The 26,457-nt window shown below is 53.5% G+C and overlaps 1 protein-coding gene across 9 annotated transcripts in view; it reads right to left on the bottom strand.

The window, feature by feature from the left end:
- Nucleotides 1–16,472: 16,472 nt before the first annotated feature.
- The window catches only part of Adgrb2 (adhesion G protein-coupled receptor B2), a 29,964-nt gene continuing 19,979 nt past the window's right edge, over nt 16,473–26,457 (bottom strand). For 3 of the 9 annotated variants that reach the window (XM_038333689.1, XM_038333684.1, XM_038333682.1), the window contains 13 exons: nt 26,295–26,398; nt 26,098–26,200; nt 25,048–25,198; nt 24,799–24,868; nt 24,361–24,427; nt 24,116–24,201; nt 21,565–21,736; nt 21,162–21,257; nt 20,850–20,889; nt 19,549–20,168; nt 17,570–17,605; nt 17,194–17,292; nt 16,473–16,658 (listed from right to left, as the gene is read on the bottom strand). In XM_038333689.1, coding sequence (XP_038189617.1) covers nt 16,473–16,658; nt 17,194–17,292; nt 17,570–17,605; nt 19,549–20,168; nt 20,850–20,889; nt 21,162–21,257; nt 21,565–21,736; nt 24,116–24,201; nt 24,361–24,427; nt 24,799–24,868; nt 25,048–25,198; nt 26,098–26,200; nt 26,295–26,398 — 1,830 coding nt within the window. Of the gene's footprint in view, nt 16,659–17,193; nt 17,293–17,569; nt 17,606–19,548; nt 20,169–20,849; nt 20,890–21,161; nt 21,258–21,564; nt 21,737–22,079; nt 22,143–23,719; nt 23,819–24,115; nt 24,202–24,360; nt 24,428–24,798; nt 24,869–25,047; nt 25,199–26,097; nt 26,201–26,294; nt 26,399–26,457 lie in introns of all 9 variants that reach the window. The other 6 variants (XM_038333686.1, XM_038333683.1, XM_038333688.1 and 3 more) reach the window with 4 other exon arrangements.

A 26,457-nucleotide genomic window follows, 5' to 3' on the forward strand; every position in this document is an offset into this window, starting at 1 on the left:
CCATCCAAGGGCCCCACACCACTGTAGCAAACTCCCTCAGGGAAGAGAACCCCCACACCCCCCACAGGAGGGATGAGATGTCAGACATGGACGCTAACCGGCTGAGCTTGGATGGAACTAAGAGATGCTCCCAATCTGTCACTGCTACTTAACAATTTTTATTTATTACTGTGTGTGATGAAGGAGCAGATGCGCACACCACAGCTCAGAGGGAGGCCACAGGACACTGATGTGGAGTCGCCCACCTCGACCTGGAACCTGGATTTGAACTCAGGTCATCAGGCCTGTGCAGCAAGCGCCTCACTGGCTGAACCATCTTGCCAGCCCCTACTGCTACTTTACTAGGGAAGTTCCATTGTTCTCACTTTACAGCTGAGCAAGCCGCCTTCGGGTGTCATCCCCAGTGCGAAGGCTTTACTGGACGGATCCTAGAAGAAGCCAGGCAAGTGACCAGCTAAGAGGCAGGACAAAGGTCTGAAGGTCAGGCTATCACACACTGTCTGTTGGGTGATGGCCCCTTCATGCATTTGTAAAATTCACTTTTCTCATCTGGGGAACGGGAGTGTTTGTTCCAGAACCTCTAAGATCCCAGATGCGCCCTTTCTAGTCCAGGTCCACACCCAGAAGCCCAGACCGGCCTAATGAACTTGGGTGGTAGGGGCAGGTGCAGACGTGACTACCCAGCCAGGGGTGGGCGCAACAGCCAGACACACAAAAACAACCAAATAAACCAGGCCAAGGAACTCCTAATCCTTCCCGGCTGTGGCTGCTACTGCTCACAGGGCTGGAAGCAGGGCACCGCATGGCCAAGAGCTCGGTGGAGCCAAGAGACTCGGAATGAAGCTGGGCCATCGAGACTGCCTCTTCTCCCCGCGGGGGATGCGAGAAAAGGCCCTCCGGACTGGTGACTCAGACCTCCCTGACCCCCTCCTGGGTGGGCACTTTCCAGCGCCTATGTCTATTTTTAGAACTGGCTCCAGGTCTGAGTACAGAATAGCAGGAAGGGGGTGGAGGGAGCTTGAGAAGCCAGAACCTGAACAGCTCCTCCTCTGGGGCTCAAGCCTTGAGGCCCTCCAGCTGTCCGCCTAGAAATGAGAGAAGCGCGAAGCGCGAGGGCCCAGCGTCATCACCTATGGAGGGGACGCAGGCACAGAGATGAGTCCCCTCCTCCCCTCCCACCAGGTCTGGCAGTTTCAAAGAGCTGGGTGTGGCCTCTTTTAAGTGGAGCCATGAGTCTCCAGATACTGAGGTGTCGGTCTATTGGACCGAAGGCCAGGGCTGGAGGGGATCCGGTGACTGAGACATCTAGAGTGAGAGGGGAAGTGGGGAGGGAGGGAGACGGGAGAGGGAGAGGGAGAGGGAGAGGGAGAGGGAGAGGGAGAGGGAGAGGGAGAGGGAGAGGGAGAGAGAGAGAGAGAGAGAGAGAGAGAGAGAGAGCTGCCAGAATCACGAACCCAGATCCCACCCAACTGTTGGCCACGCCCCCAGCCGCACTTTAGCCACGCCCTTACTGACCACGCCCCGTGCCGCTTTTGACTTCCCTTAGGGAAGGCAAGTCTTCCTCTCCAGGACCTCACGCTAGGCCCCGCCTCCAACTTGGCCCTGCCCATCCCTGGTCAACTTTCCACCCTGTCTCAAGGTTTAGAGGACCTGGAGGCTGGGGCATGGGGCAAATGTGGGGGAAATGAGCTCCTACTTTCAACCCCCGCCCCAACCCCTCTGCCTTGGCATTGGTTCAGAGAGGAAAGGTGTCTGGGGTGGGGGGATAAAGTCAGCAGTGGCGAGGTCATTGGACACCTAAGGTATAGGACTTACCTGCTTGAGCCAGACTGACTTAAAAGACTAGAGGGGCTGAGGCACCGCTGAGCACAGGGACAACCATGAATGGACAGACCTGGGGTGCCACAGGATGGCACTTAGGCAGAGATAGGGATAAGCTGAGACCACATTTCTGAGAGATGAAGGGAGCTGAACACACGTGGGACCTGACTTTTGGGAGGTCCAAGTCGAGGGCCATCCTTCTGGGGTGAGGGGCGGATGATGGGAGGCGGAGCCCGTTCTCCCGGCACCATCTAGTGGGAAGTTGAGGAATCGCGGAGGACAGATGGGGTGTTGGGGGAGGACTCTAAGCTTCCTCCCTGTCCCTGAATGTTCTTCCAGGACCTGCATATCACCCTTCTGGGGGAGATCCTCATCAACAGGGTTTCCCTCACTGGAAGCAGGAGCCATTCTCACGGGTGTTTTCCAGTTTCAAGCTCTGTCTGTCTTCTGTTGCTCAGGATGACTTCCAACCCGCTTTCTGTCTCTCCCAGTCGCTGGTCCCCGAAGCACCTGCCAGCTGCTGCCTGTCTCTTACTCTTGCCCCAGCTATTCCTGATCCTCGTTCAGTGTTTCTATAACAGAAATCTACCAATGTAGCTCTCGTGATTAAAATATCCCTGTGGTTTCTCAGGGTCCAGATAAACTCCACACTCGGGACTTCGTGGCCTCCTGCCGATTGACCCCACCTTCTGTGGAGTTCATCCCTCTGGTCTTTCCATCCTTCTGTCTTTCCATCCCATCTGAGCACTCCCTAATCCTTGCCATTGGCAGGACTGGGTGGGGGTGGGGATGAGTTCCCATAACCCCAGCACACCTCCACTGCTTACAGAGCAGACTCCACGAGGGCTCTAGCTGCCTGTCACTCTGCAGGACAGCTTATGGAGATAGTAATTGCTTTGCTCTTCCTGACTCCCCCTTCCCACTTCCAAGCTGGTAGCCAAGGTCTTTGATTTTCATAGCCTGGGGGAACTGTGCTGGGTAGCACACAGTGGCTGCTTGAAGTCTGATGGCTCCTGCCTACTTTTGAAAAAGCTAACCTTCTGGAAGCAACTGTGCCAGGTGTCCTCAAGGGATGAGCAGAAGAGGACAAAGAGAAGAGATTGGCAACTAGTTGCACGGGGAGCAGCAGTGGGGGGGGGCAAGGTGAATAGAGACAGCTGTCCTTGATAGGTGACAAGATCTGTGGGGGGCTGGTAATGCACCTGGGGAAGCCTGGGCCTGGGTGTTGAGATACTGGTCTCACTTTCCTCGGGTGGCAGGGGACGAGCTGGGTGGGTGAATCTCAAGAACCCCATGGGGACCAGCACAGCAGGCCTCTCCATGGGGGTAATGTGAACCACGGCAGGAGGCAGCTCCTCCGTGGTGTAGGCAGAAGCATCAGATCCGTGTACGAGCCTATGAAGGAGGAAGGGGAGTCTGTTGATGGTTGAGATGTAATTTTCTCCCAACTCACAGGAAAGGGCTTAGGGTGAATCAGATTGGGGAGGTTTTGAAAGAAAACAGACACAGGGTATTTCTTGGGCCAAGATCCCTACCTGCTACACCTGCCTGTGTGCATCTCAGATATGGAGCTGAGATCATGTGTGTTTTGTTCAAAACTGCTGCCTCAGGTTCCGGCGTGGGGTCTGGTTCATAGTAAGTGCTCAAAATGGTTTTTTTTTTTCCAGTTAAGTAAAAAACTCAAGTCTGTTTTAGTGGAGTACACAGGGTACCCCAAATGCCCTGCGGTGGGATGCACAAGGGTACCCCTACAGACCTGCAGTGGGGTGTACAAGAGTACCCTTATGGCCTTGCAGTGGGATGCATGAGGGTACTCCTACAGTCCTGCAGTGGGGTACATCAGGGTACGCCTATAGCCCTGCAGCGGGGTGCACAAGAGTACCCCTACAGCCTGCAATGGGATGCATGGAGGTATATCTATAGCCCTGCAGTGGGGTACATGAGGGTACCCCTACAGTCCTGCAGTGGGGTGCACAAGGGTACCCCTACAGTCCTGCAGTGTGATACATGAGGGTACCCCTACAGCTTGCAATGGGATGCATGAGGGTATTCCTATAGCCCTGAGGTGGGGTACATGAGGGTACCCCTACAGTCCTGCAGTGGGGTGCATCGAGGGCACCCCTACAGCCCTGCAATGGGATGCACGACAGTACCCCTATAGCACTGCAGTGGGGTGCACAAGGGTACCCTATAGTCCTTCAGTGGATGCATGCGGGTACCCTACAGTCCTGCAGTGGATACATGAGGGTACCCCTATAAGCCCTGCAAATAAGCTAATACGCAATGCCCTCTCAGGGCCCACCAAGTCTGCCCACCTCCCTCACAGCCCATCTCTGCATCTCTGCAGCCCGCCCTCCATGCAGGCTCCTCTCCAGCCAAATGATACTGTTTGTAATTCTCCAAACTTGCCACGTTGTTTCATGCCTCCATGCCTTTGCTTATGCGGCATCTCCGCCTCTGGTGCCCTTTCCCCTCTCTCTGGCTGCTGAGCTTTCAATTAGTATAAGTTCAGCCCTAGTCTTCCCTTCCTCGTCTTCTCTAACAGTCTCCCCCTCACTGCAAGTCAGAATGGACCCCTCCTGCTCTGAAACCGATTGTTCATATCCATGACTGCCTCCTCCACAGGCTGTATCCCGGGCTTCTCTGGTATAGCAAATCTTCTGTGCCCAGCATCATGACGTGGCTTCTTGTCCCCCTTGGACTATTGGTGTAACTTCAGCATTCCTTGTGGCCACAGTTTCCTTCTCTCTGCACAATGGAGGGAATGGAACTCAGTGGTCCCTGGGCTCCCTCCTTCCCTCATTTGAGCTTGGCAATGATGGCATGTAAAACTCAGTTTCCCTGCATCCCTGCAGGTCAGCTGAAGGCTGTGCATGCTCAGGCACGTAAATGCACATAGCAAAGCACACAGTCACCTGGGAGCAAGCCCTGCTAAGCAGTTGCATGTGACCTACACATGAAAGCATGTGTCTTCTGGATGTAGGTGCTTGGACCTCCCAGCTCCCCATCCCCAGTCAGCCACTGGCTTTGACAGTGAAAAATTCAGAAGCAGTCAGGGCTGCTGGTCCAGCAATTCGTTAATATTCAAGGAAGGAGCCTTCTGCAATAGGCATGCCCCAAGGCTGGTGTCCTGTGGAGCTCCCCCTTTTTGAGGTCTGTATAGGCTTTGGCCTCCTACCCCACCCACCCCAGATGCAGACCCAGACACAGCCTGCCTGCAGCATGCCAGCCACCAAGACCCAGGTCTTTAGTTCCATTTGCTTTCTGGGCACTCCCTTCCCAGTGTCTCCTCACTTCTTCGTTCAGGATTGTCTCTGAAGTTCCTCCGGTGTGCCAGGCAACCAGCATTCATGTCAGCGACTATGACCCTGCTCTTTACCCAGGAGCTCAAAGGCCAGTGGGGGGGGGGGCAAGAAGAACATACTAGATATAATTTCACATAAAAAGAAAAGGTGCCGGGCTGGAGAGATGGCTCAGAGGTTAAGAGCACTGGCTGCTCTTCCAGAAGTCCTGAGTTTCAATTCCCAGCAACCACATGGTGGCTCACAACCATCTATGAGATCTGGTGCCCTCTTCTGGCGGGCAGGCATACATGCAGACAGAACATTGTATACATAATAAATAAATTTAAAAAAAAAGAAATGGTGCCAAGGAAATAGTAAAATGATGTGCTTAAAAAAAAAAAAAGATTCCAGACCAGTGAAATGGTTCTGTGGGTAAGGGCATTCCTTACCCAGCCTGAATGCCTGGTTTGATGCCGGAACCCAAACCGTGGAAAGAGAGGACTGACTCCCACAAGTTGTCCACTGCTTTCCACACGCACATAATGATATGTGCACGTCCACACACTTGTGTGTGCATGCTCACGCACCACACACATATAATTGTTGTTTTTAATGATTCAAAGAGGGAAAGAGACAACCATGGCCCTTCTGGGAGGCACTGTAGCTGTCACCAAGAGGAAGTTAGGAGGCTGAAGAAATTCAGTGGCTAAGAATACTTATTCTTTTTATTGTTTTTATTGAGGTATTTATTTTTTTCCTCTACTCCCTTCCCTTCCTCCCCACTCCCCTTCTACCCTCTCCAATGGTCCCCATGCTCCCAATTTACTCAAGAGATCTTGTCTTTTTCTACTTCCCATGTAGGTTAGATCCACGTGTGTCTCTCTTAGGGGCCTCTTTGTTGTCTAAGTTCTCTGGGTTGTGAAAGAATTACTTATTCTTACAGAAAACCCTGGGTTGGTTCCTAGCTCCAGCATGGTGGCTCACAACCATTTCTAACTCCAGTTCCATAGGATCTGGTGCTCTCTTCTGACCTCCACGGGTACCAGGAAGGCATGTAGTACGCATACATCATGCAGGGAAAACATTCATACACATAAAATAAATAAATCTTATTTATTTACCTTAACTTCTTTACTACAGCTTTTCACAATATATTTTGATCATGTTTCCCTCCCCCAATTCCTCCCAGATTCTCCCCACTTCCCTACCTGCCTATCTACCTACCTAACTTTATGTTCTTTTTCTCTTTTTTAAAAAAATAAAAGCAAAACAACAACCAAACAAGAAACGCACATAAATCCTGCAAAATGAAAATAAAGATAAACAAAAGACCAATAAGATAAAAAGATGCCCAAACAAAGCAAAATGAGATTAAAAAGTCTACAAAAAATACCATTGAGTTTGTTGCTGGTCATCTCCTCCTGGGGAAGGAGCCCGCCCTGAAGTGTGGTTAATATACGCAGTGAAACTCCACTGGAGAAAACTGACCTCTCCTTTGCCCGAAGGAATCAATTGCAGATACCCTTTTGGTTAGGGGTGGGACCCTGTGTCCACTCCCCCTCTCAGTCCTGGGACCCTGTCTTGTTTGAACCTGTGCAAGCCTTGTGCATGCTGCCACAGTGTCTGTGAGTTCATATACGCATCCGTGGAAGACACTGTCTTTGGAGTCATCCATTACCTCTGCCTCTTACAAACTTTCACCTCCCCTTCCACAGAGATCCCGGAGCCTTGAGGGAAGGGCTTTGATGAAAAATGTCCCATCTAGGACCGAATGCTCCAAAGTCTCTTGCTCTGCACATTGTCCAGTTGTGGGTCTCTGTGTTAGTTCCCATTTACTACAGGAAGATGCTTCTCTGAGTGAGGCGCTGGTGTATGGGTATAGCAGGATGTCATTAGGAGTCATTTTATTGCTATGACAGAATAATAGTATGAGCTTTCACCTTAGGCCTGTGACCTATCTAGTCTCAGGGTCATGGCCACTTTAAGCAGTGTCGGGTGTGGATTCCATCTCACAGAGTGGGCCGTCCATTCAATCAGACAGAGGTTGGTTACTCCTGTATCATTTGTGCCACTACTGTTCCCGGTTATCTTTACAGGCAGACACTGTTGTAGATTGGAGGAACTGTAGGTGGGCGATATTGATGGTTACCTTTCTCCTCCGGGCGTGTACCGTGAATACTGGTCAGTAGGGGTGAAGCTTCTTGTTGGGCACCAGCTCAGCTTCTCTGTGGTTGGTAACAAATGTAAGTGTTGTCTGCAGCAATGGGGATTTACCATCAGGTTGTGGAGAGTAACTCAGAGCCTTGGCAATAGCCTGTGATGTTTGGAGTTTCCATGGAGCCCTCTCAGCCAATGACTCCACAGATGTAACCCATCCCTGGCACTAGACGTTTTACTTGGTGGCAGAATTCTCTTATTATTTTGTGACTCCATTTAGATCTTTCACCTGTGTGTATATTTTAGGGTGCTCTGCAGCAGGTTTCCACACAGTTTTTCAGACGCCCTTTAGGGTTAGTTGTCCCTCCCCATTCCCTGGTTTGCCCTTCTCAACCATTCTCTTCCCCATTTAATCCTTTGTCTCTCTGTGACAATGTATTCATTTTCCCCTTACTTGGGAGATCCTCTCCTCTCCTCTAGTCCCTTACCAGGTAACTAACCTCTGTGGTTATTCAGACTGTAGGACACAAATGGAAGAGTTGAAACCTAACATTCACATATAAGAAAGAATATATAAGACTTGTCTTTTGGTGTCTGGGTTACCTCATTCAGGATTTTTTCATTTGTTTTTTTTTTAAGATTTATTTATTATGTACAGTGTTCTGCCTGCATGCATACCTACACCCCAGAAGAGGGCACCAGATCTCATTATAGATGGTTGTGAGCCACCTGTGGTTGCTGGGAATTGAACTCAGGACCTCTGGAAGAACAGTAAGTGCTCTTAACCACTGAGCCATCTCTCCAGCCCCTCAGGATTTTTTCTATCTCCATCCATTAACCTGAAATTTTCATAATTCCATTTTTCTCAACAGCTGAGTAATACTCCACTGTGAGAGTGCCACGCTCTCATTGCCATCATCAGCTGATGGACATCCAGGCTATTTCCAGTTTCTGGTTAGTATGAACACAGCAGCAATGAGTGTGATTGGACAAGTGTCTCGGTAGTAGGAGGTAGAGTCCTATGGGCATAGACCCAAGAGTGGTATAGCTGGATCTTGAACTACATCAATTCCCAGCTTCCTAAAGAACCAGCACACACATTTCCATAGTGGCTATACCAGTCTGTACTTCCACCAGCAATAAATAAGTGTTCCCCTTTCCCTGCATCCTTACCAGTATGAGCTGTCGTTTGTAGTAAATATTTAAGAAACGAAAGAGAGTGGCCTAAGCATGGTGACACACATCTGTAATGACAGAATTTGGGAGGCTGAGGCAGAAGGACCACAGTTGAGTTCAAGGCCATCCAGGGTTACATAGTGTATGACCTGTCTCTGAAACAACAAAATATCAAGAACCAGGGGAAAGGAAAAAGTAGAAAGTCTTTGGAGCAGAGGACATAGCAAATTCAAAGGCTCTAGCAGGAGATAAACCATGAAGCAGGTTCCAGGTGCAGCTAAGGCAGCCACAGCTGAGTCTGAGAAGAGCAATAGACACAGTGGTGAGCAGTGGTATGGACTGAGTCCTGCTAGGTCCCTCGGACTGTGAGAGAAGACTTACATTCGTTCAAAGAGCAATCAGAGGCCCCGGAGAGGCTATCTAAGGCTCTCCCCAGCCTCCTCCCCTTGGTATCCTTCTTAGAGACTCCATCTTCCTCATCACTTGTGGCCCAGCACAGACAATGTTCACCGAATGGCCAAGTCACACTCTCCTAGCCCAAAGCTTACTCAGAGACCCAGAGTAGATTCTGTGAGTTATGGATAAGACCTTGGATAGCTCAGGAGAGGGGTCATCTGGACCAGGTGAGCACATGTAAATGTCCTATCCATTTAGAAGAGTTTGGCCTTTCCATTCAGATACGTAATGGAAGCCACACTAGTCCATGAAGTATAGCTTATCCTCCTGTCTGAAATGAAAGCTTTTGGAATTTTCAATAGCAAAATTCTGGATATGTTCATCAAAGCATAATTTTATACATTGTGGCTGCCTGGCTGATGTGTTCCAAGTTGGACACAGACTGCCCACCAAGTCACCCAGGGCTAAGGTGTCAGGGCACAGCATACCATCTGATGTCACAGAACTGGCAAGAACAAAGTGGAGGGGCTGGACATGCAGTTCAGTTGGTAAAGTGTTTATCTAACATGCAGGAAGCTCTGAGTCCAATCCCCAGTACCACATGGTAGCTCAGGCCTATAATCTTACTACTCCAGAGGAAAAGGCAGGAGGGTCAGAAGTTCAAGGTCATCTTTTGTTACCAGGGAATAGGCAGACATGGGTATGAGCAACCAGTTCCAGATCAGGAGGGGTCTGTGTAGTAAGATCAAAGCCTGCCTGGGTTACATAAGAGCCTGTGTTGGTGGGAGGTGCAGGGAAGACCACCCCAGCCTTGAAGGGAGCCCTGCCCTTGCTACAGCCTCCTCCTTCTCTTTCTTCTTTTTCCTTTTTTTTTGTTTTGTTTTGTTTTGTTTTGTTTTTCGAGACAGGGTTTCTCTGCAGCTTTTTTAGATCCTGTCCTAGAACTAGCTCTTGTAGACCAGGCTGGCCTCGAACTCACAGAGATCCGCCTGCTTCTGCCTCCCGAGTGCTGGGATTAAAGGTGTGCGCCACCACCGCCCGGCTCCTTATTTTTATTTATTTATTTTGCTGCTGGGTTCTGAGCCTCTAGGCTCAATATTGCGCCCCCCTCCCCATTTCCCCTCTAGGATCTAGTGAGAAACCCACATCTCAGGGCTTCATGTGGGTTCATATACTCTGTATACAGACCCTAAGGGAATTAGACCCAAGACCCCAACTAGGAGAAAAGCTGACACATCCCTAAGCCCCCTCACATCATTGTCCCCTTGGGAAACTCAGAGCAGAGCACTGATTCTCAGTGGGACTAGGAAGTACCGAGTCTCAGAACAGCACCCCCTACAGGCCAGCCTCTCCCAGCCAACTCCAGGCTGAGCTGAGCCTCCTCTCTATTCCAGCATCCCAGCCCAGAACAGGCAGTGAGCAGGAAGAGACAAACAAGCCTGAGGAGGTGGGGGTGGGAGGGGGCTGCCGATCGATGGCATTAACATGGTGCCCAAATTAAATATTGACTTTCCTGGTGGACTCTAGGGACGCCTGGATTGATGGCTGTGTAGTGCCACCATGGCAGAAGGGGACACACCAACCTGGAGTAGGCATTGTGGGAAGCTGAGGCCTGTGGGGAGGATTTCCCCTGCTTTTGCCTGCTTAGGAGAAGCAGAAGCAGGGGTTGCAGGGGGTTGAACTTGTTCCTCCTTCTCGTGCCTAGGAGCCTCTTCACGGGGCCTAGCACCCTCCTCTCACAAGCTTTAGACCCCAGGCTTTGTCAGTGGTCCCCACCCACAGCACTCCCTCCCCGCTCCGGGAACTGTAGCTGGCCTAAAGCCCAACCAATGAGCTTAAATCGATCTCTGTGGTGAGCCCCATTACTGGGTTTCAGGACCCTGCCTCAGCGTGGTAGGGCTGGTTATTTCTCATTGTGTAGGACCTGACAGGGAATTGGGGGTGGGGGAACAATACCCTCTCCAGAGAATTCACCTTCAGCGTCTACAGCAGGCTCTGAGTTTTCTCTCCGCTTTTCGAAGCTTTGCATCAAGAACTGTGTACAGCGCTTTCGTTTCTTCTCCTCCCCCTTGCTCAGCAGCCCACTCCAACCACGTCACTGTCTCTAGCCCTGTGTGTCCAACCGCCTACTGTCTCCTGATGTCTCCCCTTAAGTATGTCAAAGCTAACATGTCCAAGGCCAAATTCATGACTGTCTTTCCCCAAACAGGTTTTGTTTTGTTTGTTTGGTTTTAGATTTATTTATTTATTGTGTATACAGTGTTCTGCTTGCATGTCTGCCTGCAGGCCAGAAGAGGGCACCAGATCTCATTATAGATGGTTGTGAGCCACTATGTGGTTGCTGGGAATTGAACTCTGGACCTCTGGAAGGGCAGCCAGTGCTCTTAACCTCTGAGCCATCTCTCCAGACCCTGAAAGAGGTCTTCGTGGGCTCCTAAGCCAGTGGCCTGGTGGGTAAGAGAGAGACCCTAGAGCCCTCCCTCCCTCCCTCACCGTATCCACAGGGAGGGACACACAGAGAGACCACCTTTCTCCTCAGTAGCAATCCCCAGAAAGTATCCCTCCTGTGGATGGCTTCCTTGCCGGTCCCTCTGAAGACACCCTCACTCTTTTCCCACCCACCCAGAGAACCTGTTAAAACACAAATGTCGTCATGTTGGGCCTCTGTTGGCATCTTCCTTGGCTTCCTTCCCACTCGTCCCAAGCCCTCAGCGGAACACCTCTTGCCCTACACACTGAGCATGCGTCTTCAGAATTCAGAGGTTAGTGATCTCACTGAAGCAGGTGGCCCAAAGGGAGAGAAAGGAGAGATATGGAGGTACTGCAGATTAGCTTTAGAAAACCCCAACATGGTCACCATGAAGTAGCCAGCATGGGCATGAGGAAGCCCAAAGAGAAAGGAGTCCAGAGGCAGAAGTCAGCAGCAACTGCCACAGGTCTTCCCTCAGGCCACTTAATTTCCTTTTAATTGGTACCTAATGAAAGAAAATTAAACCCAATTGAGTTTTAATGCGTGCATTCAAACACCAGCCCCAACTTGTTTGCTTTCTTCCAGGATCTGAAGTGTCAGGTGAAAGACAGGGTCAATGCTGGGGAAAAGGTTACCCTTTCCTGCCCCGAGGCAGTCAGATCCCAGCCCACAGGTGTCCTCGGGACTCTCCTACCTTCTCACACCACCTCTGCCCCTATCCAGAACCCCAGGACACCGGGTTCCATGAACACTGACTTGGGACCTCCTTCAAGCCGGCACTGTGCCAGGGACTTATTCTACATCATTTCCTGGACGCCTCCCTGGTCCCAGTGGGGCACGTCACAGTACGGTTCTTCCTTTTCAGAGGATGCTATATGGACTTGCCCAAAGGTACGGTCTCTGTTCTGTCTATGCTAGGCTGTGCCACGTGATGGGCACCGGCCACCTGTGGGCACTGAGAGTGAGCAGTGTGTATGATGGCATCGAGGTGTGCGAAAAGTGCACACGGGAACCCAAGAGTGAAAAAGAATACGTGAGGCGTGAGAGGATTGTGAGTTCAAGGTCAGTCTGGGCTACCTAGCAAGACCCTGTTCTGACTAAAGGTAAATAAATAAAAGCAAACTTTCTTGGTAATTTTTATATTGATCTTACGTTTTTTTTTTTTTAAAGATGTTCAAGCACATTATAATGGCATGTAGCTGTAATTCTACCACTTGGATGAAGACAAAAAGGTCAGAAAGATCAAGAGTTCAAAGTCTTTTAGCAGTTTTGAGACCAGCCTGAGCTACCTGAAACTATGTCTCAAAAAAAAATCATAATTTTAATATATTGTGTTAAATATACAGTTGCATCTTTTAAGACTTTGTCTTTTCAGACAGAATCTCATTTTCTTTAGTCCAGGCTGCCCTCAAACTCATGGTAATCTTGTATCAGCCTCCTGTGGGGGGATTACAGGTGTGAGCCACCATGCCGGACCTACCTTTAAAAAAAACCCACAAACCCATTCATTCTTTAAACGGTTATCTGAACATTGTAAACAGGATGTATCATTTCCAGGGCCTCTCTGGGTGGAAGAAAGCATGCTGTGTCTGCCCTAGGAGCCCCACGAGAGTGGCACAACTGGCCTGTCCTTAGGTCTTCCTTTCAGCACCTATGGCATCGAGCAGCACCCCACGGGGGGCGGGGTGAAGATCCTAGAGGGCCAAGGACAGCTAAAGGAGCACTTCCTGCCTACAAAACATTCCCCAACCTCCCTCCTCACTCCCACCTCCCCGCTCCCCACTCTGTACTGAGCCACAACCCTTGCTGATTTTATTTAATTTTTTGGTTTTTCGAGACAGGGTTTCTCTGCAGCTTAGAGCCTGTCCTGGAGCTAGCTCTTGTAGACCAGGCTGGTCTCGAACCTTGCCGATTTTAGAATGCTCATCTAATACACACAGGGTCTGGGTTTGGTCCCTTTTCAAAAGCTGTAGGGTAGATGAGAGCAGAGCTCAGCAAGCTCTATGAATTCCGTCCTCTTTTTTGTTTACTGTTTTTGGTTTTCCAAAACACGGTTTCTCTGTGTAGTCCCAGCTGTCCTATAACCCTCTCCGTAGGCCAGGATGGCCTCAAACTCACAGAGACCCTCCTGCCTCTGCCTCCTGAGTACTGGCATAAAAGGCATATGCCACCACAGCCCACAAATTGCATCCTCTTGAAAGTCTGCTGAGGTCTTTCGGTTCCTTGACTGAGTGTGCATGCCTGAAGCAGGTGAATGTACATGGTAGCCGTTCTGCGTGACCATGGCAACAGTAACAATGCAAACAGGCTGTCGGGACCCAATGAGTGGTGTTTGCTGAGCCCAGGGGCTCAGGGACAGCTTCACAGACGGGAAGGATGGAGTTGGTCAATTCAGTAGGCAAGACCATAAGTGGAAGGAAAAGCATGGGGCTGAGAGAAAGGTCAGGAGAGATGGGAAACGGCCATGTCCCGGAGGGCTTTGCCTTCTAGGCTGATTCTCAAACCACACATGGCATTAGTGCTGGGTAACGGACTGCCAGATTCGTGTTACCATGAATGCCAAGAACTGGAGACTGGAGGCAAGGAACACAAGTGATGAACGACATTCAAGTCCAGGAAAGACATGCAGAGTGTTAGAAGTCAGTGCAGAGAGACTGGCTATCAGGGCCTATCAAGGATGGGAGCTCAAGTTTGACCGGGCAATTGGTTTGAGTGGCAACAGGCCTAAAAGCTCTAGGTTCAGTCCCAAGTCTCTCCCTTCAAAACAAAGGAAATTCAGACAGTGTCCAGCCACCTGCCCAAGGTCATAAGGCAGGCAGTGCTTGTGGAAGAAGAGACTGGTGGTCAGGCAGGGGTACAGCCCCAACCTAGCAAATCTCAGCCCCTGACCATGGACCTGGTAGGTCTTAAAAAAGGCCAGGAGCCTCTGCGGGCGGCTGTGACTGCTGAAGGAGCAGAGTCAGCAAGGTGGACCCAATTTCAATGAGAAGAAAGCAAGCCCGGGGAAGCGGGAGGGGTGCGCCTGACAGATCAGCCGAGAGAGCCCACAGGAGGTGACAGCTGGTTCAGCCCAAGGCTGGAAAGGAAGGAACAGGAGCAAAGGGAAAGGCAATAAGAAATCCATTAGAGGTGGCAGGGGGCAGCTGAGGAAGGACTGGCAATGTAAAGTGGGATCTGCTGGCAAAGACACAGGAATTTGTGCAACCCTACCACACCCTTCTAGGAACAAGTATCCCCTCCCCCCCACTTTGAGACTAATTTCCCTCACCGGGGCTCCTAAAGGGGCTGCCAATCACAGTGCCTGGGACCAGTCAAAATTTTTCCTTGGACATTTTCTAATTGGAATTCAAGTGAAAAAAAAAAAAAAAAAAGTCTTCCCCTTTGGGGCCAAGGCAGAGTGATGGCAGGGGGAGGCCTTGTTTGGCCCAGGAGATAAGAAAACTGCCTAAGAGAATGAAACAAGCAGGGAGGGAATGAGGCACTCCGAGACTGAGCCCATCACCCACGGCCAGCCTCATACACCCACGTCTGTCCTTGTCCTGCGTGTGCATTCCTGAGTGAGCAAAGTTCCCCTGTGTCTCGCTGGCTGTACCAGGTTCTCCGCCCTTTCACCACATCCCAATCAGTCACTCACAAGCGGTGAGAGGCGGGGCTCCTCCTCCCTCCCCCACCTCCCTTGGTGGCCAGGGATCAAACCCGGTGTCCCTGGTAAACTGGGGGAGTTGGGGAAAGTTCCAACTCGCTGAGCCTCGATTTCTTCATCTGTAAAACAAGGAATTTAAACACTTGCCTGGAACTCAGTGCCCCAGTGAACACTTTGTATAACTGGGGAGGGGACAGGATACGTAGGGTTAGGAGTGCAGTCCTGGGCGGACTCTGTTCCCACACCTCCTCTGACTAGGGCCTGCTTCAGGCAGGATTCCAGTGGGACCGAGACGCCTTTGCTGAAGCCTGCAGAATTGGAAAAGTGGTTCACACCCTCTCCCCAGCCAGTCTAAGGCCATCAGCTGTGCTAACACACCCAGTGGGCAGTCCTTTCTTCCTGTCTTCCCATCCAAATTCCCACAGCAGCTCCCTCGGCTCTCCCAAGGGCCCCTGTGGGTCCACAGGTGGTCATGTTACCAACTGACCAGGCTAGCCAGCCATGCCTGTAGCCCCTGCCGCATCTTTAGCTGCTGCCTGCCTGGATGAATCAGAGCACGCACCATGAGACCTTCCATATGCTGGTCCCATGCCCCCTTGTCCTGCTGCCCAGGAACTCAGACACATGAAGAGTACAATCCAGCCATGAGCCTGAGCCCTGCTCTCCACCACCAAGCCAGCCTTGGTTTCCCACCCTCAGCCCCATACCACACCAGAGGCTCTGCCCCATTCTGGTTCCTCACAGCTCTACTGCAGCCATGGTCCAGTCCCAAAAAGCTGAGCTGAAATGCTACCTTCACCAGGCCTGGGTGTGAGCACAGGCTCTGTCTTTGACCGTGGGCCCTGAGCACATCACTTCCAATCTCTTAACTTCATTTTGTAACCACTAAATGTGCAAACTTTCCGGCAGGGATGTTTCGAAGAATTGGGCACGTGTGTGGTGTTCCTAACACTCACCAAGATCCTGTCCCCTGACAGTAACCCAGTGCAAGCAGCCTGGGCCCTGCCCCAGTGAAAGGCACCCATGACTGGGACACTCACTCAGTCACAGGGTATCCATTCCACATTTCCCAGATCAGGTAAGGGCTGTGTACAAAGGGAGCAATGGTCAGGGTCAGGCTCAGCACGCAGCTAGACCCTCAGTTAGGTTTGGTCTACGGAGCTAGAGGAACAAAGTTGGGATCCCAGGTCTGGGCTCTGCTTAGGGGCAGCAAACTGCACAGCAGCCAAATCCACAGAGTGAAGTTTATTCCCAACAAAGTTTCCCTCCCCCCTCCCCAGCCCAGGACAGGGACAGACAGGCTGGGGCAAAGAAGAGGCTCCAGTGGGTGGCTGAGGGACCTCTGAGAACAAAGAGGGGCCCTGGCCCCTCAGGTCCTGCCAGTCTGGCTGCCCCTAGCCAGGCTGAGTCCTCTGCACCTCCTGCCCAGCCTCGGGAGGGGGAGGGGCGCTGGCTCCTGGTAGTTCCAAAGTGGAGTGTGAAAATAGATATATATTTCTGTGTAGTGGGCAGTCCGGCGTGGCACTCACACCTCTGTCTGGAAGTCGCCGTCTGGCGGTTCTGTGGGCTCCCAGGCTGCTGCCCGGTGCAGGGCCAGCCGTTCTCGGGGCTTCGGGGGCAGTGAGCCTAGTGTCATGGATTTGAAGGTACTCCAGCTCTGATGTCTTCTGTGCTGGGACAGGCTAGGACGCTCCCCAGGGCTCGGCTTCTCCTGTGGAGGGAGCAGGGTGTGCCTGTGGTACCCTGGCATCCACTGTACAGAGCAAACCAAGCATGTCCCAGGAGAGCTGAGACTGCCCAGCGTCCCTGAGTGACCAGGTGTCAGGCACAGTCAAATGCTAGGCCTCTGACCCTCATTGGCTGCTACTGCAGTGGTTGTTCCTGAGGCCATGTCTTCCGTCTGTGCACCCTCCTTTTGCAATTGTGGGGGACCCTGCTAGTGTTTGCTCTCTGTGGCACCTTCCCACCCCCATGCAACCCTAAAATTGCTGCTTATGGCAGGAAGGCAGGCAGGCCCTTGGTGAGGCAAGCTGTGGTTCCCCAGGCAAGTGAGGTGAGCAGGGCAGGAGCCCCTCAGAGCCCACCTCACCCCCCAGCCCAGGAGCACTTCAGCAGTAATGTACCTCTCTGCCCAAAGACACGCTCGACCCCATCTCCCTCTCCCAACAGGGACTGTATGTCAGGGCACCACCTCAGGAATCACACATTTGGTGCTGTGGGCAGGGCAGCCACAGAGGAGTCCTCACCTTGGCTGAGGACTGGCTACGGTAGCGGTCAAAAGTGTGGAACTTCTGGTTGAGTTCGTGGTAGAGTTCTGAGTGCCGTTTCCGGGTGTGCATCACCTTCTAGGGGCCACTTGGTGTGAGAGGAGTGCTCCTCTGGGCAGCACTGTCCCCTCAGTCCCCTCTACCCTGAGTCTGCTGCCCCCCTGGGGCAAGGCTAATATGTGTGTTCTCTCCTTCCTTCCTTCTCCCCCCCACTTCTGCCCCAGAGTAATGGGTGGAGGAGATCCCAGGGAGTCCAGAGGCTTGGTGACCCAGGATTGGGCTCTGCAATGGGGCTTGGGGTACTTTTAGGATGTGACCTTCTGGGGACACACCCCTTCCCAGCATCAGCACTCACCTCAAAGTCCAAGTCTGAATACCGAAGCTTCTTTCGCTATGGAGCAACAAGCAAGCCATGAGAGAGGAGCTTTGCCCAAGGACTCGTGGGTCCCTGGACTCTGTGGCACCTCCCCCCACCCAGACCATTGAGTTGAGAACTGTTATCTTATAGGCTAGCCCTCAGGGTCACAGCCCAGCAGCGAAGATCTGCAGTGCATATATGTACTGAGATGTGCTACTGGGAGCACACACACGCACATGGATGCAAACACAGGACAGCTGTGAAGAGGCAGGGATACCACCATGTAGGATCATACAGCCCGGGCTTGTTCTGTGCCCTGGATTCTAACCTCCTCTCCTGCTCCATGCCCCCTCCCCTCTCCTTGGAATCCTGCACTTGCAAAGAGAATGCTGGCCTTCTCCGGCCCAGCCTATCTGCCCCTGCCTTGCCTCTTTTGACTCCTTGCTTCCTCATACCCTTCTGGCCTCACCAAGCCAAGACCACCATCAAGGTCCCAACAAGCTCAGTGACATCCAATGCTACCCAAGGAGACCTCGGAGTCTTAGAATGCCGGTATTGGGAGGACTCATGGGAGCCAGGCCAATTGTCACAGTGAGATGGGAAAACTGAGGCCCAGGAAGGGAAGGAAAAGGGCCTGGCCACTTGGCCCCAGACTCTGGGAGGTGACGCCAAGATCATGATGTAGGTTTCCTACGACCAACCCTGACTCTGCTCTCTTGATCTTCCTCCTTCCTTCCCAGCTTCTCTGCGTCCACCATCACTAAACTTTGTCCATCCCTAGCCACATCTCTCTACGGGTGACAGCTCCGCTCTCCCTACCCACAGTGCTCCAGAGGCATAGCTGACCCAAGCCTGCACCTCCACTGGGACCGTATTATTCTGGACAGCATCTCTGACCCTTCAAGCTCCTGCCACATTTATTATTACCTCCCACACCAGAAGCCTGCCACGGGCCCCTCTCCAGTGGTTCAACCACAGGCAGGTGCCCACAGAACAAAACCTACCCCAGTGCTAAGCACACTGCCTCCCCACCACCGATGCCATCTTTTCTGTCTCTGTTAACGCCTTCCTGTTTTGTTGCCATCTGTGGCAGGAGCAGGCACCAAATGTTCAAGGAACATTTTAGGCACAAAGCTAAACTTGTGACCCCTCTAGCTGCTAACTTAATTGTCTCTGTGCAGAGGACAGAGAGCAACTTTTCCAGGCTAGACACAAGCAGCTAATTGTGTATAAACTGCAGCTCCAACCTCTTTCCTCATCTGCATCCCCCTCATCCCTCCAATTAGAGTTCCAGAATGTCCTAGAGTTCTACTTGGGGTTTCTACTAATCTGGGAAGGGATGATCTGCAGGGGGCAGTCCAGAGGAAACAGAGGAGCTTCCATTTTCTCAACAGAGGTCGAGGGCAGCACCCAGAGCCAATTTCTGCGATAACAGCATCTTCCGGTTTCCCAGCACTTTCTACTTATTCCACACAGGAATAAAAGGCTTTGTGTCATCTCATTCTCCAAACAATAACAGAGGTCTCTGTGGTGACCCCACTTTACACACAAGAAGGCCGAGGCTCAGAGAAACGGTGCACTGTGCTCAGCATCCCGCTGTCGGTCAGAAAGTCCAGACCAGACTCATATCCATGTGCCGCAGAGGCCCAGGCTCAGTCTCCTTACCAATTGGGCACCTGAGTTACAGCTGCTTTAATAAGGGGCTCATTCTGACCAGTCGCCCCAGAGTGGGTACCAGAGCACTAGTGAGTGAATTCGTGAAGCTTCACCCATCTGAGGTATTCAGACACTCCAGAGTGTCCTTGGCGCTGAGCTCTGTGGGCCCCAGTAGAAGGAGGGTTGCACTCAGTATGAGCGCCCAGTGATGCTCTGGGGTAGGATAACAGCTGTCCCTTCCTGGCTGCAGTCTATGACTCAGACATGGTCTCAGGCATACAGCAGGTAGACTCCCTCCCCATTCTCCACAGCCCTCTCACCTCAAGGGAGCCCAGCTTCATGGTGGAGCCAGGCACCGTTCGGGGCATGGTCCGGCTGCGTTCCCCTGGCTCAGGTACTGGGCGGGCGCTGGGTGTCGGCGGAGGTGGTTGGAAGGTCATCCCATATGGGTTCTGGAGAGACCCATAGGCAGGGCCCAGCCCTAGACCTGAGTGCTCCACAGATAGGAAGCTGGGGTAGCCTTCAGTGTGGGCCAGTGTCTTGGCAGCCCGCCGAGGGGTCCCTTCAGGCCGGGCCCTTGGGGCCTCCTCACCCCCTGTTCCCCCACCACCAGGCTGCAGGCTCAAAGTCCGCCGGGGCAGCACCATGTAGTCCCCCTCAGAGCCTGGCTCGCTCGGCCGTAGCCACGTAAGGTCCAACTGCCTCAGACCACCCTCCCCGCACATGTACACAGGGTTGGTCTCTTGGGGTGGTGGTGGCTCCCCGAGACCTGGTGAGGCTGCCATGGGCACTAGGATGTTCCCAGGCAGTGGCGAGAAGCTGAGACCACCCTCAGGACCCACGAGACAAGACTTGGGCTCCTCATCCTCATCCAGGGACAGGCGGGACAGAGTGCCAGTGATGGTAGATGGGTTGCAAGTGTTGACTTCCTTGAACAGAACTGGGGACAGAAGTGGGAGGAAAGCAAGGCTCTAAGGAAGGGACCCTGGGACGCTCTTGCCCGGGTCTGGGTGGGTACTAAGCTTCAGAGCTTGGGCAATGAGAGAAACTGAGTTCTTGGGAAGTGGCTGGTACTCTCTCGTGTACAAGAGGGACCAGGAAGACAACTGGTTCATAGGCCCAAGGGATGTAGGGAGGAAGCTAAGGCTGAGTTCCCATGAGTGCCCTGGTACATGACCTAACTTCCACTCCACACCCCGAGGCTGTCAAAGCACCTTTGCTCTTCCGTTTCCCAGGAAGCATATACCTTCTTAGAGAAAGGACTGCAACGAGATGCCGGTGAAAGTCACCGAAGTGATGGGAGAATGCCGCAGCCGACATTCGCCAAGGCCCCTACTGTAAACGTGACGTCCCCTAATTCATGTAGGCCCTAGGCCTTCCACCTGCCCCTAGACAATCCTAGTCTCTCCTTTCTAAGCATGTAGCTGAGGCTTAGGGAAGGGAGGATTTCTGCCCAGAGGCAAGTGGTAACTGGCCTTCACAGATGAAAATCTAACCTGCCCCTGCCTAATGTCAAAGCAGGACACTGGTAGTCTGGTCCCCATCAGGGTTGCTATGACAGAGTGTGGGGCTCCTGTCTTAGCCATGCCTAGGGCTTCTGAGCTCCACCTGACAGACTCACCTGTCTGACAAGCCAGGTCCACATCCTTTTCAAAGTCTGACTATAAGTCGAGAGGGAGACAGCAGGTTGGCAGAGGGGGGGAGAGACGTGTCAGGGTGGGAGAGGCTCAGGCCCCTCCCCCACCCAGCTCCTCAGTCCTCCTTGGATGCCACCCAACAGAGCCTCAAACTGAAGGGAGGAAGCTGAATGAGGAAAGGGTTTGCCCAGTGCCACCCTGTAGTCAATGGCAGAGCCCCGGCTTTTTCCCCCGTTCCTGTCTCAGATGGATGCAGATGGTGAGGCACTTATGGCAAGAAGGGTCCGCTCCCTCACCAGGATCTGCAGCTGCCCATTCTTGCATGAGTCAGGGGAGTCTTCACTCTCATCAGCCCGGCACACGCCCATCTGGCACTTGACCACATCCTGGACCTGGAACAGGAAGGACCTGCTGGGCCCGAGGCCTCCATAATACCCCCACCAGAAGTGGGCGAGGTCTCCCACCCTGGGTACCCACAGCAGGGAGTAGAAGGACAGGACAAGCATCAAGCCTGAAGGTGATGCCACCTGGACTGAGACGTCAGAGAGAAGGAGCTAGAGAAGGCCCAGGCTTTCAAAGCTGCCCAAGCTAGAAGTGCCCAGACCAAGGGCCCGAAGCACCCTGGTCATCCCTTGTGCTACACAATGGGGAGAAGCCAGAGCCCAGCACAGGATGGGCAAGCGAGAAAAGCCCAGGCACCTCTCGGCGCAGGAAGCAGTGCACAGCAGTGATGACGAAGCCTTGCGCAGAGTTGAAAACGGCAAAGAGAGCCTGGAAGAGTACGGAGCGGCGGTCTGTCATGGCCAGGACAGCGGACATCCAGGTAAGCGCCAGGAGAGGCAGGACCACGCAGGAACTCCAGAGTGAGGCCCTGAGAGGGACAGCAGCAGAAAGTCTGTCAGAGTGACACTCTACAGGACAGGGTGGCAGGAGCCCGGGCCTCTACTCAGCTTGGGGACTGGCAGGGCCCCAAACTCCAGGATCTTGGGAGTGTTTCCAAGCAGAGAGGAGGCAAGGCACTGGAGGAGAAACAGGACAAAGACAGAACTACAGGGCCAGAGCAGGGGCCACGAGAGGTGGGAGGAATGGATACACACAGTGGGAACAAGCAGGCACGGTACTGGGAAGCAGGAGAGAAGAAGGCCGAGACAAGAGGGGAGCGGGGCAGGCAGAGGCAACATGGGGAACTTCGGGCCCAGCTTGCACAGAAGCACCTTGGAAGCTTTGGAAAAAAACACAGGTCAGAACTACATCCCCAGAGATCCCAAGACAGTAGGCTGGGGAGAGAGGAGAGGAAGGACAAAGAAAGATGACCGCCACAGGAAGGAGTAGGAGACAGACAGACCCCCGGACAGGAAGAACAGCCAGAAAGTGTGGAGGACGCCACAGCACAAATCCTTGCAGAGAAGACGGGGGTCAAGCCCAGCCAGGCTGAGGCATGGAGGAACCCCTAGCTCCTGGTGGTTGCTCAGAACCCAGGGTAAAAGGATCGTAGCTAGGGTCAGAATCAAGCCTATGCATCCCTGGCCTCCTTGCAGAGACAAAAGGCAGACAGGCCATCAACGGACTGATCTCCATCCCCAACAACCACTATAGCCCATGAGGAGCAAGGGATGGAAACCCACTCTGACCCAAGCCCAGGATCCCCGGGGGAAAGATAGGCACAGCTCCAGACAGGGCAGGGTGACACCATTCTGCATAAACAGCCAGAGGCTGAGGCAGAAAGATAGGCAGGCAGGGGGCCAAGACCTGTCCTGGCAACAGAGGCTCAGGGTTGTTGAGCCAGGCAAGGTTGGGGTGGAGGCACCCTGTCTCTGATGCCCCGGAGGCGGAGTCAAGAGCCAGAGAGGCTGTAATCACTGTACTAAGAGCTGCCATTGATTAACTAGCGATGCTCTGCCAGGCCCTCCACCAAACACTTGACATAGATTATTTCAAACTGTGATCAAAACAACTCCAACAAACAGGCCTGGGGACCAGTGTCCCAACTGACAGATGAGGAGACTGGAGTGTGCCCAGCTGGACAGGGACAAGGGAGCTGGGACACAAAACCAACTTGGCGGACAGAGTCTGAGGACTACACTTTGATCTGCTGCTTCAGCAGACTGGGCACAGGGAGGTGGCAGCCCGAAGCAGAGGAAGCTTGCTGCTTCTTGAGCATCACGGAGCTCTGCAATGATGGCACCAGCCGCTTCCACAGGCCCCCTGAGTGTGTGAAGCTGTGCCCTCTCTGGTTGGGGTGACTCAGGTGGACTTCCAGCCCTGGTAGGAGGGTTGGGGCCCGAGGCCTTTCTACTCTCACACAGCTAGGGTTTTAAGAATCTTAGCTGCTAGGTTGGGGTGCTTCAAGCTAATTGTCTTCCTCCATGACTGTCTCTGATTGTGAGATTCAAGGCTTCTGGAATTCAAGGCCGACTCCATGATAGACAGAGTTTTTCCGTTATTCTAACACTCTCACGAGTCTGATGGTTTATTCTAAGGCTCCACCATTCTAATTTGAAGGTTTTAATAGCTCAAACATTGTAAGGGCCTAAGATTCTTAGGGCCTTCAGGTTGGTGGTGAGAGCAGGAAGAGTCTGCAGCTGTGCCTGGGTAGAAAATTAAGCCAGAGCAAGGACAGGGACCAGAGGGAAGGGTGAGCCGAACTCTGCAGCACCTCGAGGAGGGCATCTCTCCCACTGCCCTCAACCACCTCAGCACTGAACTCCAGAGAGCACATAGCAGTTGGGGTGGGGGGGGGGGTCAAGTTCTCCAGGGCACTGGGCTCATATCCCTCCCAATCCCCACCATGGGCACTGCCCTCCCATTCCTTAGCCCCTGCCCGCCCCCACCCCCCCCAGGGGGCACGACTAACATGGCATTCCTGGCCGAGGCTGAGCTGAGCAGGGGGCTGGGGACCGCTCCACACGCTGAGCAGGGGAGGAGCAGGCTGGCCCAGGGGCACCGCTCCGACCTCGGGGGGACGGCACAGACATGGGAGAAGGGGAAACACATGGGAAGCCGGGAGATGGGGCAGAATGAGCCCCGAGAAGGGTGGGAGGGGAGGGCAGACGAGAGAGAGAGAGCTGGGTTAGGGTGGGCGAGGGGCTGCGGCTGAGCACTCCGGGTGCCCACCTTGCCTGCACCCTTGATGCCCCAAGGTTGGGGAGCTTGGGTTGGCATCAGCAAGCCCTGAGTCTCCGAGGTGCACTCGGCTCCCCCTCCCTGCACACTTCCCAGAAAGGCTGAGTTGCAGAGACCCTCCCCTTACCCGGCCCTCTGCTTCTTAGATTTGTCTGACACGCCATCTCGAGCCATGAGCTTGTTGAAGACGATGATCCCGATGAGCATGTTCACCTGGGGGCCCGGGTGGAGCCAGGCAGGGAAGAGAGGATCACCAGGTGCCCTCGGGGCAAGGACACCCCCAGGAGGGAGCTGAAGGTTAGGGAGAAGGCAGAAGGAAACGATGACCCCCTGGGGCCATCTCCCTCCCTGGATGCTGAAAGGGGCACGTACCAGGACAATGACTGCGGCTGGACCCACAAAGGCGTAGAGCAGGCCACCCTCTAGGGAGAGCCAGCAGCTGGAGAAGGGGAGAAAAGAGGCAGTCATGCCCACATTACCAGTCGACACTAAGCCTCCATCCAGCCAAGGAGAAACACAGCCATGTCCTGATGAGTCTGTTTCCTCTTCCCACAAAGAGTCACATCAGACCCCACAGACATAAAAGTAAGCTGACCCCTAAGTGCAGTGGCGCTTAGAAATGACCCAATCTCAGCATCTCCTTTTACCGCCGCCGGGAAAGAGAGGCACAGAGATAAGGACGTTTACCCAAAGATCTGCAGTAAGCATGGGTCAAGACCTCAGCCTGAAAAGACCTAATGCCCAGGCCAATACCCCCAACACCCCCACAGACCCCTCCACCCCTACCCTCACCACAGGAGGCACACGTACTAGCTGGATGTACCGTATCCTTTGGTGCGTGTAAAGCCAACAGACACAGCCACCACCAGGGCAGGAAGACCTGAGGAGTGCAGGGTCACATGTGAAAAGGCTGCAGGTGCTCAGGGGACCCTCCCTGTCATCCTCCAGGCCAGCTGACCCCCATCCTCAGGGAGCTGGGCCAGTGTCCAGGTAACACCTCCCCGGCTTTCCCCTGCCACTCCAGGCCCAACAGCAGAGTCCAGCACTGGCCTTGCTCACCCCAGCCCAGGCAGAGGAAGCGCTTGCGAACCAGGCGGGTGCGCATCCGCCCGATGACAGCCAGGTAGGATTGCCAGGCCTCTGTAAGCACCCAGCAAAAGGAGGACAGAAAGAAGAAGTGCAGGAAGGCAGCCGTCATGGTGCATACGCCCTGCAGGGAGAGGTGACAGGAGGGAGTGACCCTGAGCAATGGCCAGGGTGGGAGCTGCCAACTTCCCACACTGACTGCTAGGCCCAGGCGCTGCATGGCCAGCCGCCTACCTGAGCCCTCCCCCCACCCCGAGAGCCCTGCCAGGCACCCCCGCCTTCCTGCACCCACACACAGCACGACACAGGCCTGGTGACATGCACACAGCACTAGGCATCCGGGGAGGCGGGCAGGCAGGCCACCCACGCACAGACAGGAGCACTTGCCACGTCATGGCCGAGCAAAACCCCACACCTGGCTGTCTCTGTGCTGGCACTATGCAGAGAAGGCCAAGGAGGGTAGGAGGGACGGTCAGCATGGATCATCCGCAGGCAGATGGCGAAGGAGGACTCAGAGACAGGGGGGACTAATGCCTCCCGCCCAACACACATGCACCCAGGCACTCATGCACACATTCCCTGATGTATACAAACACTCGTTACTGAGGACACACACACTCGAACGCCTCCACGTATGCCTGCACATGCCTTCACACACACACACACATACACACTGCCTCCAACATGGGTCTGAGCACATCCATATCCACCCCTCAGGCTGTCCACACAAACATCTTCCCTCAGGGTTAGAGATGGCTCAGTGGTTAAGAGCACTGGCTGCTTTTCTAGAGGACCCGGGTTCAATCCCCAGCACCCACATGGCACCTCACAACTGTCTGTAACTCCAGTGCCAGGGGATATAAGACCTTTGTACAGACATACGTGGAGGCAAAATACCAACGCACATGAAATAAAAATGAATACATCATTAAAAAGGAAACCCACCCTCACTTGCAGGCACTCTCTACCTTCACCCCCTCCTCTGAGGCCCCTCCCCACACACCCCCAGGAGCCTGCACCTGCCTTGCTCAGCACCCGGGACTGGCCCACGAGGATCAAGATGTTGGAAGCCAGGATGGACAGGCAGAAGTTCAGCAAGATGATGGAGCGTTCTGATTTTATAAACCTGACAGGGCACAGTGGGCAGAGGCAGAGGCATTGGCTGCCTGCCTAACCCTGGATAGCTGGCCACCTCCCATACCGCTCCACATGCGACTTACCTCCAGAAGGCTGCATAGATGGCAAGCAGTGTGAGCAGCGCCATGCAGGACACTGCACAGCCGATCACCAGGGGAACTGAGGGAGCACCTGCCAGCTCCAGGGTCTGTGGGAGATGGGTTGCAGGGAGAGGGCAGAGGTAGGGCATCCAGTCTCCCTGCCTGA

The sequence above is a fragment of the Arvicola amphibius genome, chromosome 6 (genome assembly GCF_903992535.2).
Source record: "Arvicola amphibius chromosome 6, mArvAmp1.2, whole genome shotgun sequence".
NCBI classification, from domain to species: Eukaryota; Metazoa; Chordata; class Mammalia; order Rodentia; family Cricetidae; genus Arvicola; species Arvicola amphibius.